Raw genomic sequence first — 14,268 nt, forward strand, 5'->3', positions numbered from 1 at the left:
GTGTCTATTTGTGTGTAGTTTCCAGAAAGGACAAACTGATCCCAACCCATATTGATAATGTATACTGATAACTACTCTTTTTTTTTCAAGGAACGACATCTTTAAAGTCCATGGAAGTAAAGATGAAAAATCTGATTTCTCTCAACAATTTTATAAGATTTACTACATTTGCGTTTGTGTTGTATTTGCTGCATAATGTCATGTCTAATAACGTAATGATTATTTTCTAGCTTGTGCTAGATCCTGATCCTCAGATGAACATTTGACCTCGGTGATAACAGCTGAGGAGGTTGTTCCTCATTAACACAGTCACCGCTCCACAAGGGAGCCGGGCTAAACGGCTTCGGTCATAAAAACGCTGTTTGACTCTGAGCAATTTCACGTTCATTCACTGTTCAAGAATCAAAAGAATTGATCAACTTAAGACCCTTCCTATGCTGTCAATGCAAGAAATGTCACAAGCAATTTTGCATTATTAAATCCGTTAAGAATCAACAAAGCGTAAGAACGACACATTTCTATCTGTGAAAATGACACCGTATACTCCAGATAATCGAATTTATTGAACTTTTGTCTGATTTTTTTCCCCACAAGAAGGCAGGGTACGAGTTAGAAATAATATTCTGTCATCTGCATAATATTGAACCAGTAATTGCTCCACCGGGCATTTATTTTCAGATTGACTTATAAGTGACAAGATCTTTTAACAGTTGTCTAGAAATATTAACCACTATAATATTTATAAAAAAAATGCATTGAAAAAATACATTTATAACAAGAGCCATAAATGATTAGGACCTTATCCGTCCACCTATTAGTCAGATGCATGCATCAGCAACACTGGAGAATGAACCTAATGTGTAGTTGCTAGAAACTGCAGTTCTTCAAGTGTCCACTTGAGACTGGCCCATAAATTGAATCGCTCTCCATGAAGTCCTACATGGAATTTAACTAACCGCAAATATTCTGCTGTTTAAGTGTCTTTTTTGGGAATATGAACAGTTCCAGCTGTTGTTTGTGATTCAAACTATTGTATTCATATTTCCAACTTAAATGTATCCCCCTATGAACAGCTTTTAGAGTTGAGGAAGATTTTCACGTCACTTTCCGTTGTATGAGAAAAACCAATCAACTGTTTGAAGCTCGTTCAAACTAATGTCAGTATCTCTTCATGTCCAAACTCAGGCGATGAATCCTCTGGGTGACGTCCGTCGCTGCTATCAGAGCTCATCACGCCTTCTCAACAAACATATCTGCGTTTCTGTGGTGAAACCTTTTTTACTGCACCCACCCCTCAATAAACTTTATGGCTCCGCTCCGCTCTCATTACGCTCTGTTTGCCCAAAAATGAGGTGCGAGCACGGCCGTTGCTGTTCACAACGTGAACATTCTGTGTTTGTCTCTGTTTTGTTCACATGTGAAAGTATTTGTTTTCTCCAAATGCAGACCCATTTTTACCTTTGATTTAATTTTCTTTATTTGAATATTTGGAAGAGAGTGGCATCATGAGGAGAAGTTTAAACTGACATTCCCACCACCCACAACCCACCCTTGTCCCTATCCTCCCTCCAGCGTCTCATCCCATCTCCCATTTTTTTAAACCCAGATCAGTTTCGGTTAATGTCTGTCCATCACAAGACTATAGTTTTGATTTCTCCGTTTTTTGATCTTTTTTTTTCTTGCCACTGTAACTTTGCTGAATGTTGCTAAATGCTGTGCTTATGATAACTTAACATTGGGTCTTACACCCCATGCCCACGAACGTTGGATCTCGAGTCTAGTTTGTGTGACTAGTGTTAGTGCTCGTAGCGTGCTCAAGCATGATACACTACTTCCTTGGAACTTGCACAGGTGAAGGTGGGAAAGGCATGGTGCAGTAAGGTTGCTCATTCATGAGCATAAGCACAGGTAGTCAACATGGACATGACGTGTAGCCTAACCAACCCAACTGTTCCTCTTGTCAATCATTTTAAACAAAAGGAAAAAAAGGGTTCAAGTTGCTGGATACAAATGTGAAGTGTTTCCTCAAAATTTGTGCAGACACGGTTATTCAAAGTCAGCCACAAGAACTCAGAGCTATTTTGGAAAATCCACGGCCAGCTATAGTTTTACAGTACAATGTGATGACTTGTGTTCAAGAGGTAACAGTGTTGAAGACGGTTTCTGGCTGGAGAAATTTGAGCGCAGGCTGGTGGAGGACTGGGAATAGGAGAATATCGTGCTTCAGCACAGTACAGGGCAACTGGGCCCAGTTTGAGTGCGCCCTTAGAAATGTTCAGGAGTGCATGCTTGGAAAAAAGGGCTGCTGCAAACATCTATTTTAAACTAATTTTAGGTTTTTGTACATTTAAAACAGTGTCTTCTTCCAGCCTTTAGTTCAAGATGGCGGACTGAACAACTGACACGTATACACACACTCACACAAACACACCACACACACACACACAGACACACACTTCTGATAGATCATATCAGGTTGAAGATAGGATTGTTTTTGGAGGCAGAAATGGAGCCAGAAGGACAAAGGTCCATAATAGACACACACACACACACACACACACACACACACACACACACATTGTTTCAGATAGCAGGACCTGTGCTCTGTTTACCCAGTGTTCTTCTTGCCCTTTGGACACCACACCTCAACTGCTGCATTAATTAGCAAATATATGAGGTGTGTGTATGTGTGTGTGTGTGTGTGTGTGTGTGTGTGTGTGTGTGTGTGTATGTGTGTGTGTATGTGTATGTATTTTTCCATCTCCCTTTTTTTCTGTATTTTCTTTTGACTCTTTATTTCTCTTTTTACACTACAATGTGTTTGTCTGATAAAGCATTAGGGGAAGTAACCATTTATTATATATGAAAAGCTGTCACTTGTCTGTACTGCCTGTTTTAAACATCTAATGTAGGTTAACAATAATGTAGGTTATCAGCCTGTACTTACATTTAAGGTGAAATGAAAAACTAAGCAGACAAATATCTGCTTTTTGATGGCGCAAGAGTAGCCTGAAAGCAAATATGGATAGAAAGTCAAAGTAAAATGTGAGATCAAAATATTACCATGGCTCATCACAACAAGGATTTCATTTCTTTGTTAATTATTTTAGTGGTGGTTAAAGAATTCTTTTTATCAATAGTAAGAGTCTGTAAGTCCGTCTGTATCTGTATTCAAGACATGTAAGGAAAGAAATTTAAGTCTAATCTGATGCTTATAAAGAAATGAAGTTGGTTCAAAGTTTTGAAATTTAGACATTAGAAAGAAGTACCTTACATTTGAACTAGCTTTGAGATGACTATTGTGTGTTGCAAAAGAATAAAAATGTGTACTCATCTTTACAATATAACCTTTTATTTTAATACACTTAACACATCAAACTGTGGAGCCCCTAAAAGAACATGGCCTCACTTTTTTTTTAAATATGTTTCTGGGGCACACCAGCAATCAACCTGAATGTGAGCAATTTCAACTCACAAGAAAATGTCTTCTGTTCATGACAAAGTTTGCACAAGAAAGGATAGTTGTGTATTTTGTTAATATTTTGTGCGCATAAGAAACTTAAGGTAAGAAACTTTAGGCGCTGGTTCACAGAATTCGCAAAATAGCTTTGAGCTTGTCCTCTGAGACAGGATGGTGGAAATATTTTGGTGCACACGGACTTTCAAGTTATCATGAGAAACTTTGTCATGCACAGACAATACCTTCACATAAGCATGAAATGTATCATGCTAATTGTTTCTGGGGCATGTGAATATAGTGTTCTATATGCATTTCAAATTACATTTTTTATTCTATTTCTGCCCAAATCCTTCAGAAGTTCTGTATCAAACAGGAATTCATTGAAACCAATATAACAACTAAACTAAGAGAAAAAAATCTCAAAGAAGCAAAAACACTTCCACGGGCAGAGGCTCGTCCAACTTTTATTGTTCTCAAGAGTTATCGAGTTTAAAGTTTGTTTTGTGGAATATACACAAGATCATAAAGTGATTCTGCTACGGTCACTGGGTATTATTGTCCTTTATGGGTAGTGAAAACATTTCTTAATAAAGCGTGTTCCCCCTATTTTTTAATGATTCATCATGGAGCCAAAAATAAACCCCTGCAAAGCCTTCTTTAAGTAGCTTTAGGTTTAAAAACAAACAAACATTGTCCACACTGTCTTACAGTGTGCTTCATTATCTGTCTCTGCAGATTTTCTCTCAGCTAGATAACTTTGTCATTGAAAGAAATCTTCAGAGCATGGTGGCTGCATCAGTTCCATCAAATGGAAATATCTGATGAATCTTGTGCATCATTTTAAACATCATTTTGATATCTTTGTGGAAAACAAGATGGACCCAGTCATGGATCAGGTGGTGAAGAGGAAGTTTGTCAGTTGGCTGTGAATAAGCAACCAAAGATGCTGAACGTTGACGACATCCGAGCAAGCACACATCTGTCCACAATTAGAATTTCTTTTCAACAATAGTCTTGTGGGAGAAAAGGGACTTCTGCTGGTGAACATTTCTCAAGTTTTTACCAAGTTAAAGCTTCAAGTTGGCAAAAGGCAGGATGAAAATAAGTCTTTGAGTTCATTGGGGAGAATTTTTTTTTTTTAGTCCTCATCCCTAATGTCATCATCAAATAGAAATATTTTTCCTCAGTATTCCTCCTTGATGCTCAAAGGCAGGGATGAAGGTGAAACCAGCCCGTTGCTGCCACTACTGCTCGTCACCATGCCCACACTGCTTCCACTGTTTCCATGCAGCCCACCACTGACTCCTCCTCCGCTGCCATTGGTGCCATTGGGAGGGTTTGGCGTGGTCGTAGAAGAAGCCGGCTGCTGGAGCTTCTTTTTGTTGATCTTACGCTCCTTTGCCCGCCGGTTCTGGAACCAAATTTTCACCTGGAATGTAAGGAAACATATTTTTTATCTCTTATACAAAAGTCACAAGTAAATGTTAAATATTGTTATGTTTTGCATCTTTTATCTCAAAGTAAGTTTCCAAAATCTATTCTTGGAGGTTCAGTGTCATTGCTAGAACCACTTTCTTTGGAATAAATGCTATGATTTGCATGCTAACATGCTGACTTTGTTCTGAACTATATCATAATCAATTATTTATTAATATGGAAAATCTTTCTGGTGACGTAATTTTGACCCAATACATATTCAAAGGGCAAAGTCTAGTACAGCCACATGATTGAACTCCTGTCACTTCCTCTAACCAGAACACACATTTAACTTTGAAAGATCCAAGATTGCTCATGTGGGTAAGGTCCACAGCAGAGCATGTAGTCAACACTCCCACTTATGAATATTCAGTGTCGGTATTGTTAGTTTTTGTTTTGTCCCCACTTGCCTTTCCTCCTATTATTATAATACAAATATAAGATTTTTTATTGTACCTGTCTCTCCGATAGGCCGAGCGCTGTGGCGAGCTCTGCCTTCCTCCTGATGGTGATGTATTTGCTGTAGTGAAACTCTTTCTCCAGTTCCAACCGCTGGTGGTCCGTGTAAACCACCCGGTACTTGTCTTTAGTCCGTGTCTTTCCATCTGTAAAGCACAAACAACAATTTCATCAAAAAATGGTAACCTTTTGTTGAGTTTTGGTTCTTTACGGTGGCTTTTTGGGAGCCTGAACCTGCAAGGTTTTGAAAAATCCAGAGCGTGTAAAATGTTAAAAAGCTGTTCTTTCCAAAAATGGAAACCTTATGCACATGCACAATTTGGTTATAGATAATAGCCATGAGCCATGAGTTGATGGACTACAATAACTATAGCGGACTTCCCAGTTCTGTTTGTGCTGCTCACTCCCAATTGTCATTTTCTCTGTAGTTTCTGTAGAAGGAAGAGTATGTGCACATGTCTGACATGTATACTGCGTTGTTGTTTTTTTTTCGTTTTGCAGAGCTGTCTGCAAGGCAGTGAAAAACAAAATGATGTTGTCTGGTCGTGAAACATTTTTGAAGACGATAAAAAAAGAAAAACTTTTTTTCAGGGAAGTTCTTGTATAAACATGCTTCTGTTCAGTCACAGATTCAACCAGCCAGCATTCAGGACAAAGAGGCTCAATTTTGTTGTCACTGCACTTAGCCCAAAAATGATTGAAAAAGGTCATTTGTCAGCAGCAATTATTCATGCATATTCTAAGTCCCATCATTCACAGTGTTTCCCCACCTGTGGTTAGTCATTATCAACATGTACTAGAACCTATTGATTACAAAGCAGGACAGAGCCCCTGCATCCATTTCCAATGGACACCACAGGTTTTTGGTCCTGGACAGGGATTTTCGAAGGAGCATTGTAACACCAACAGTAAGCTAATGAGATGATTATTAGTAAATATGCATCTTAATTACAGCTAATAATCCATTATAGGTTTTTTTTTTCCGACACAAACATGTCATCATTAAGTTCTGGAAGTCTAGCATTAAATAAAGTGTCAAACTGCATTAAGTGATTCAGCTTAAAATCACTGTACAACAGTCACTTAGTAAAAACATGAATGGAGTGTAGCATTTTATATTATGTTATAAACTGCGCTCATAAAAGCTACGTCACTGTACCTGGACACACTGATGCAGCTGAATGTTTTCACCATGTCTGCTGTATTCAAATACTCCCTGCTGCTTCTCCATTTGCATAAACTGAGCTCTATCTGCTTTTACTCATTTATCGGCTCATGTGTTACTGACTTCCTTTTAAACCTCGACAGTGACAGAGGACCGGGCTGTTTGCAATCACACAAGCAGCTCACCCTGAACGTTTTGGGTTTTTTTATTCATGTGTGAAACCGGCAACAGAAAGGTGACATAAGTGTTAAAGTTCATTAAAATACCGTCAGCTGTCTTTAACATGGTCTGAATCAATATTAACGCTGAACACACAACACTTTAATAAGTGATGTGTTTCTCTTCTTTAAACGCCGGCTGTCCTCTAAACACTCACTGGGCAGATTTACAACTCAAACATTTTAGTTTCAGGTTGAACATCTGTGTGAACTGTGGAGTTTCTGCTTCATTTGTCAGAAAGTAAAAACCAACAGTTTCAGATTAATAGCTGAAAGAAAAGAACACGCTAATGAAGGAGCGTAAATCAAAAAGCTCTTCAGTCTGTCTCAGAGCAAAAGCGAGGGTTTACCCTGCACATGTCCATCTCTGATTCAGAGATGTGCAACAGACTACAATACATGTATGACTCTCACATACTGTACATAAAATAACTCTAAAACACTATATCTTTCAAGTACATTATGTAACTGCATAAGTTAGTCCAAATGTCCATAATGTAGGTCATATTAACATACAACATGGCTCTCAAGCAAAATGTAGTGAAAACAAATAACGTAGTTCACATATGTGACTTTGCTCACATACATGAGGTAAATTTCACAAGTTTAACGGATAGTTCAGAGGCTAAATGTAGCTGACATAAATAACCTCGCTTACATAATTAATGTATTTTATTTATGTGACATTTCTTAAAACATAATAGAGCTCACATCATTGTAAATTTTAAATGGATTTGAGCTTGCAAAACGCATTTCTAGTTTTCTGACTACACAAAGCACTTTTACAACGCATGTCACACTTACCCATCCATACCCATTCACACTGATAGCATAGGTTGCTATGTAAAGTGACCATCAGAAGTAACTAATTCCATACATACATATTTATACGCCGCTACGAAGCAGAAAGAGTAATTCAGACTTAAGTGTCTTGCCCAAGGGCACATTGGACTGCAGGAGCTGGGGATTGAACCCTCGACCTTCCAGTTGCGAGGACTCTTCTAACTGAGCCACAACCACCCCTAAATTGTTTCTTCAAAACAATTCTGAGGCTTTTGAGGTCCGGTAGAATAAGTTCTATCTTAGCCAACACTTCAACATAGTATATTTTCTTCATGTCAGATGGTATAGTAAAGGTTGTGGTTGTATATCTGTCAATAGTAAGTTTACTAGCCACAGGAATTGTCAGTCACTGCTGCCCCTTTAAGAGATCGTCTTGACAGGTGGGCTACCAAGCTACTGTATCCCTTTAAGAGATTTAAAAGGGTAAACCTGCTGCATTTCACAGTTTAGTTTAGAATTTTTTCAGTTTAGAAGATAAAGAATATTTCAAAATACAATTTAAAAACATAAATATTAATTTCCTGTTATCCTCTTTAATGACTTATCTACTTATTATGTGAGCAGACTCTACTCTCAGAACAACTTTTTAGATATTATTCCTTGTGTTATGTTGTATTATCTGTCATCAAATTGAATCTGCAGACCTTTGCATACAGCACATTTGTAATTAAAGATATGATATAAATATTTTTTTAAATGTAACCATATTTTAAGGTTTTTTAGGAATTAATTATTTTCTAAATCAGGGGCACACACATTTAATCAAAGCAAAAAAGGAGAGAGTGCATTTGCTAGAGACCATTTTCTTTTGCAGATGAATATGCAATCCCTGAGTAGTTCAGCAGACAGACAGAAACTAAAGAGTAGTCGAACAGTCAATATTTCAACATTGAATAAATGTACGTTATTTTAATATTTCTGTACAATTTGGTATTTAAATGCTTCTTTATAAATACCCCCTTTATATAGTTCCCAGATACAGTTTGTTATAGATTTCAAAATGCCATCAAATAAATTAACTTTGATAGCTATTTACAAATAAAAATAAAACTTTATTGATCCTGCATGCCTATCTATTTGTCAATCATGTAAGTGTGCACTATTTTAAGTCATATAAATGTGATACAAACTTACCAACTTCAATAGTTCAGTGATCAACACATTCACAATTGAATCAATCTTCTTAAACAATACCCATTTCCAACTTTTTGGTGACATACTTAAAGTTATTGGCATGACATTTGAAGTATTTCTAAACCACGTTTTTAGATTATATTGGCCTATAAAAAATGTTGGGTATGTCCTCCACTTCACCTGCACCTGGTGGGATAAATCCATGCAACACGCACACGCACACACACACACACACACACACTCTCTCTCTCTCTCTCTCTCTCTCTCTCTCTCTCTCTCTCACACACACACACCCACACACACACACACACACACACACACACTCTCTCTCTCTCTCTCACACACACACACACACACACACACACACACCGGGGTCACACTTCACACTTCAAAGTGAGACTCGTCTTGTAAACTCGTGTTTTCTCCTCCCAGAAACAAGCGGAGCACAAAGAGCGAACTGAGCAGCCCGGAGTCACATCCAGCGGGGAAACATTTACATCACAACGGCTTCAGAGCGCCTCCAGACCGGCTTCACACGTTTGATCCCCACGAGACAGGACTGGACGCGTGGGAATATTTCACCTCCATCAAGCTGCATGTTTTGCATTTTATTTGACAGATTTTATCTCTGAGTTAGAAAATGTATTGACGGTACTTAAGGAGAGATTTATTTAAAAAAAAAAAGGAATGGGAGACCCCCAAAAAATTAAGAATGTCTATATGGCGTTATAATAAAATAGCCAAATTATCATCATACACGAAAGTGTCCGAAGCTACGTGCACTAGGATATAATGAAATTACAAATATACAGAATATTGGATGGATTAAATAAAGTTGCCCGTTTACAGTCATAAAAGTCATTCATTAGGTAACAGAGGCTAATAAAGGTCAGCTCACGTAAATAAAATTGTAATGAACATCAGATGAAAGCTGACATATTTGATAGGCCTACAAGAAAGTCAAAGTATGCTTCCTCAGTCTGTTACCATCTGCTGGGTAAATGTAGACATTTGAGTATCACTGCTGCTGCTGCTATCAGCCTCATATTGAAATATTAACCTGTCAACTGTTTGTTTTACTAACTGCAAAGTTTATCAGAAGATATTCTCACTCAGAACCTAAAGGAAAGAGACAGGCATAAAAAGATATCACATGGGGCTTTTTTTTCCATCAGGGTTTGATTTCATAAATTAGGTCCTATTTGTTTTTGGGGGAAAGGGCCTTGCCAATTAATAAAATGTTCAAGGAATTGCCTATTTTATGATCTCCAATAGGCAAAATCAGTATACTTAGGCCTAAATAGTTCTGAATTGATCATAGTGTAACAAGTGTCTTACTTGGGTTGGAGGGCGGCGCAGAATTGCGTCGGATCCAGTCATACGGGTTCCTCCTCTGCTGGGATCCGGGGGACAGCTGCCCCACAGTCGCGGACAGCAGCGTGGGCGGCTGTCCAGCGAACTCTGGGGGGCTGAAGCCGAGCGTGGAGCCCACCGCTCCGGGCACAGTAGAGGTGGCGGGAGCACCCCCGGCTGCGGCGGCTGCGGCAGCAGCGGCGTAGTGATGCGAGGACCAGTCGTCCCGGGCTGGCGGAGGAGGCGGATAAACCGGGCTCCAACCTCCGCCGCCAGGCCCGGCCTGCTGCGCCGGGTGCAGGTCATTGTTGAGGCCGGGGTGGTGGTGGTGGTGGTAGCCAGCGAAGTCCGAGTACTGTGGCGGGCCAGGGACGTAGTTCTGCGGGCTGAGGCTAATGCCCGGGTGGCGGGTGACGGAGGTCTGGTGCGGGTACATAGTGGGGTCCTTGTCCAGCTGCAGATAACTGACGTACATGTTTCCAGGTGAGGGAGCTCCCTCTACACACTGCGACTCCAGCCTGCCTCTCCCCTCTCTCACCTGAGCTGCAGGTAAAATAAGCTCTTTCCCTATCGGTGCTGTCTACCTGTCCACACCTTCACCTGTTCTCTGTGTGCGCGCGCGTGTAAGTGTATGTGTCTCTCCATCAGCTGCATGTTAAAACCGCTGCAGTCACATGGGAAGTTTTATTGCTGTTATCTCTCGCCCCCACCCTCTCTCTCTCTCTCTCTCTCTCTCTCTCTCTCTCTCTCTCTCTCTCTCTCTCTCACACACACACACACACACACACACGCACACACACACACGCACATCTCATCCACCTCCTTTCCACGATGAAAAAAATACACCGCATGTTATCATTTATTTTCTATCATATTAAAATGAACCCTAAAATAAAATCCTAAATTCCACAACATGTTACTTTCTTTGATTCCCCCTTAGGCCAACATCATCCTATCCCCCGTCCTCCCGCCACCCTCCTCCCTCCTGGTCTCTCTCTCGGCCTTCATTTGCATTACATTCCGCTGCTGCATTTCAAAGGCTCCATCAAAGGAGAGGAGCGAAACTTACAAATGACCAGCGAAAAAAGACTAACATGTCGTCAGTCAGAGAGACGACAGTGTCTATTACTGGCTATGAATTCAATATATCCCGCTTTTGGCCTATACTTCTTGCAATTTTCTGAAAAAATAGCCTAAATAATAATAAAGGAAATTCTGTAAAAAATAAAAAAGTTTTGTTGTTCATCAATTGATCGAGAATTTCTAAATGAAAAATTCAACATAAAGCAGTCAAGGGAAATAACATGCCTATTGTTCTTAATCATTAGAATGCCTTCATGTTTGTCAATTGTAAAACAAAAAAGATCCGACAATAACTTAGACAGATAAAACAATAATTTGAGGAGAATTGAAAATACATTTCTATATTAAAGTGAATCCAAACTTCTATAATCAAGAGAATCAGTGCTCCCTGTGTCATCAATTTTACAGTTGTTGATGTTAATAGACTGGTCAGGCTTATGTTACTGCTAATACTGAACATACTTTTACCATTATTACTGACACTGTGGACTTTAGCTTAAATCTATCATTCATTCACATTGTTGCTCTGTTCCCTCTCCTTCTTTCTGCATCTCCCTCCATACCACTTTTCAAGCGCATCACCGTTTCTGCCTGTTCAACACACGAGTCTGGAGTCTTTTTCTCTGCCAATATAACTTTGTTAAATGTTGTCTAGTATACTCATGATTAATTAATGTATGGTCTCGGATAATATAACAAAGAAAGTATTTTAACCGCTCTTAAATGTCTTCAGATAACATTTCTAATGAATTAACAATATAAATTAAAGACTGATTTATTTCTCTGTTCTTGGCTAATCGTCACTCTACTTTTGATAGAAAATAAAAATATATGTTCCTTGTATTTCCTGATTTTTTTTATACTGCAGTTTTCGTTTACTTACAAACGTAATAATTTCATATATAATAGATGTTCTTTTTTACATCAATAATATGGAAACATTTATAAAATCATTTTGAATTCTTTTTTAATCAAGACAACTCATAACTGAAAAAGTGCAGTGTTTGAAGAAAAAACTTCCTGTAATTTACTTCAACAAACTGAAATTACACTTCAGTTAATATTTCGGATTTATATATATATATTTCGATGTTTTCTCAGTTAATAATAATCATAACTATTATTTTAATATATTAATCATTTAAAAAGGAGACAATTGCCTTTACTGATTAAAAAAAACCGTTAAATATATGCCAGATATAGTTTCATTTTTGTTCTGATGTTGTGCTGGGTAAAAAGATCTTTAAAAGGGTTTTCCAATAAAAAAAATCAAATCGAATCAAGTTAAAATCAACTTAATAATTAAGTAAATATTGATCAGAGAAAATCCACGATAAAGTGTGTGTGTGAGAGAGAAAGAGAAAGAGAGAGAGAGAGAGAGAGAGAGAGAGAGAGAGGCAGAGAGACAGACAGACAGAGAGAAAGAGAGAGAGAGAGAGAGAGAGAGAGAGAGAGAGGAAGTACTAAGGTCACTAACAGGTCAGCAGCAGTTTGTCTCCTTCCTTTTAGACTTAAAGAGGAGGTGTCTGTCTGTCAGAACAAAGAGCTCCTCGGGATCTTCTGAAAGCCTGAATCGGGGCATTTACAGTCAGAACTCTCAGCTTATAGTAACAGATCAAAGCTGAAGAATCACAATCACCAAAAATCTTCCAAATATCTTTCCTCCTTCTTAAAAAAACATGTATTATAATCATTTAAGTACTGCCTTGATTTATGTTCTGATACAATCTGTCAATTCTATTTGTTGATGTAAGCCTTGAAATAAAAACCTTGTTTTACATTGTCTGATAGTTCTTCGTCTCTGTCATTTGGAGCAAAAACATGTAACATTTTCAAACTCAAAATTGTAGTTTCAAAGTTGATAAAACAAAAACTTTCAACAGGGTGAACAGCTTCTCTTTCATTGCAAAATAGTCAGTATGTTTCTCAAACTGAAGCATGTGATCCCCTAATAGGTTACAACATATTCCCCCAAAACCATTACAAAGCTGAGAATCTACAGTGCCATATTGTTTCATAGTGTGTATCAGCTCTGTTTAGACTTCCTTGTGTGCAATATGAGGACGGTAAGGCCGTGAAAAGAAAGCAAATCAGAATTCCATCAGAATGTTTTATTTATTCATTATTCACTTTAAGTTTTATTTAACAACTAATTACAATAATTACTTATTAGTGTTAGCAACTGGTGATAAAATGGTATGGCTTGGGGGGATCCACAACAGCATGCCATCCCATCAACAATCCAGAGGGCCCTATGAGTCATCAATCTCTCACATCGATCTCACAAACTCGCAGAGAGATATATGGTTAATACTTATGAAAAGTAAATCATTTTTAAAATAATATATGTAATTGTTTATTTTTTTCTTTTCCACATTTGTTCAAGGAAGCTCCCTCTGCTCAATCTGTTTCTGTAGCCATAAATGTCACCGATGTCAATTTTTCAGATATCAAAAATATCTATAGAGAAATAACCAATATTCATGATGATTTTGAGCTTTTGTAGCTCATAAAGGAACATCAGTATTCATTCCACTTTGTTTGAAGCAACTAAAAAAACTCAGTTATATTGATATAGAGTATTAAGTTCTTCACAAAACTAAAAAAGGTAACCAAAATATAAAAATTTAAAAGGGAAAATAAACATGACTTAAACCTATGTCAGGAAGGTTTTAAACTTCTTTTTAAATCGGTCTTCTGATTTAAATCCTATCAGACATTGTTTTCAAATTTAAGGGGGCTGTGGCTTCCCAGCTCCTGCAGCCACACGTCCCATGTAACCTTGGGCAAGACACCTTACCCAGAATTACTTCCAGTGCTTCATCGGTGTGAATGTATATGGATAGCATGGTTTAATAGTGATGGACACACAGACCTCTATAATAGCGCTTCGAGTTAGAAGACCAAGAAATACAAGCTCAAGCCCATTTACCATTTAGAAACCAGAACAAAAAGTCTTCAAGAAGCCCGCTATTTATAAACACTGCAGGACAACTGCAATTAGAGAGCACACCTTGAATCCCTAAATAATGCAGGCAAAGATTGATAGTTTACTTTATTGTCCTGCAGCGTCCCCT

The 14,268-nt window shown here is 38.2% G+C and overlaps 1 protein-coding gene across 1 annotated transcript; it reads right to left on the reverse strand.

Annotated features, from left to right (window-relative positions):
• Nucleotides 1–3,893: 3,893 nt before the first annotated feature.
• Nucleotides 3,894–10,727, reverse strand: LOC306831844 (homeobox protein CDX-1-like). The gene is made up of 3 exons (XM_079356090.1): nt 10,094–10,727; nt 5,393–5,541; nt 3,894–4,889 (listed from the first exon to the last, which is right to left on the reverse strand). The coding sequence occupies exons 1-3, from the start codon at nt 10,581–10,583 to the stop codon at nt 4,644–4,646; spliced, it is 885 nt and encodes a 294-aa protein (XP_079212216.1). The 5' UTR covers nt 10,584–10,727; the 3' UTR covers nt 3,894–4,643.
• Nucleotides 10,728–14,268: the final 3,541 nt, after the last annotated feature.

The sequence above is a fragment of the Symphodus melops genome (assembly GCF_947650265.1).
Source record: "Symphodus melops genome assembly, chromosome: 11".
Taxonomy (NCBI): Eukaryota; Metazoa; Chordata; class Actinopteri; order Labriformes; family Labridae; genus Symphodus; species Symphodus melops.

What these genes read in the sequence shown, in the direction of transcription:
- LOC306831844 (XM_079356090.1), bottom strand. Translation starts at nt 10,583, where the DNA reads ATGTACGTCAGTTATCTGCAGCTGGACAAGGACCCCACTATGTACCCG. An exon ending in TGCGCCGCCCTCCAACCCAA is followed by an intron (nt 5,542 to 10,093) that starts GTAAGACACTTG and finishes TGTGCTTTACAG; the next exon opens with ATGGAAAGACACGGACTAAA. An exon ending in TCGGCCTATCGGAGAGACAG is followed by an intron (nt 4,890 to 5,392) that starts GTACAATAAAAA and finishes CTTACATTCCAG; the next exon opens with GTGAAAATTTGGTTCCAGAA.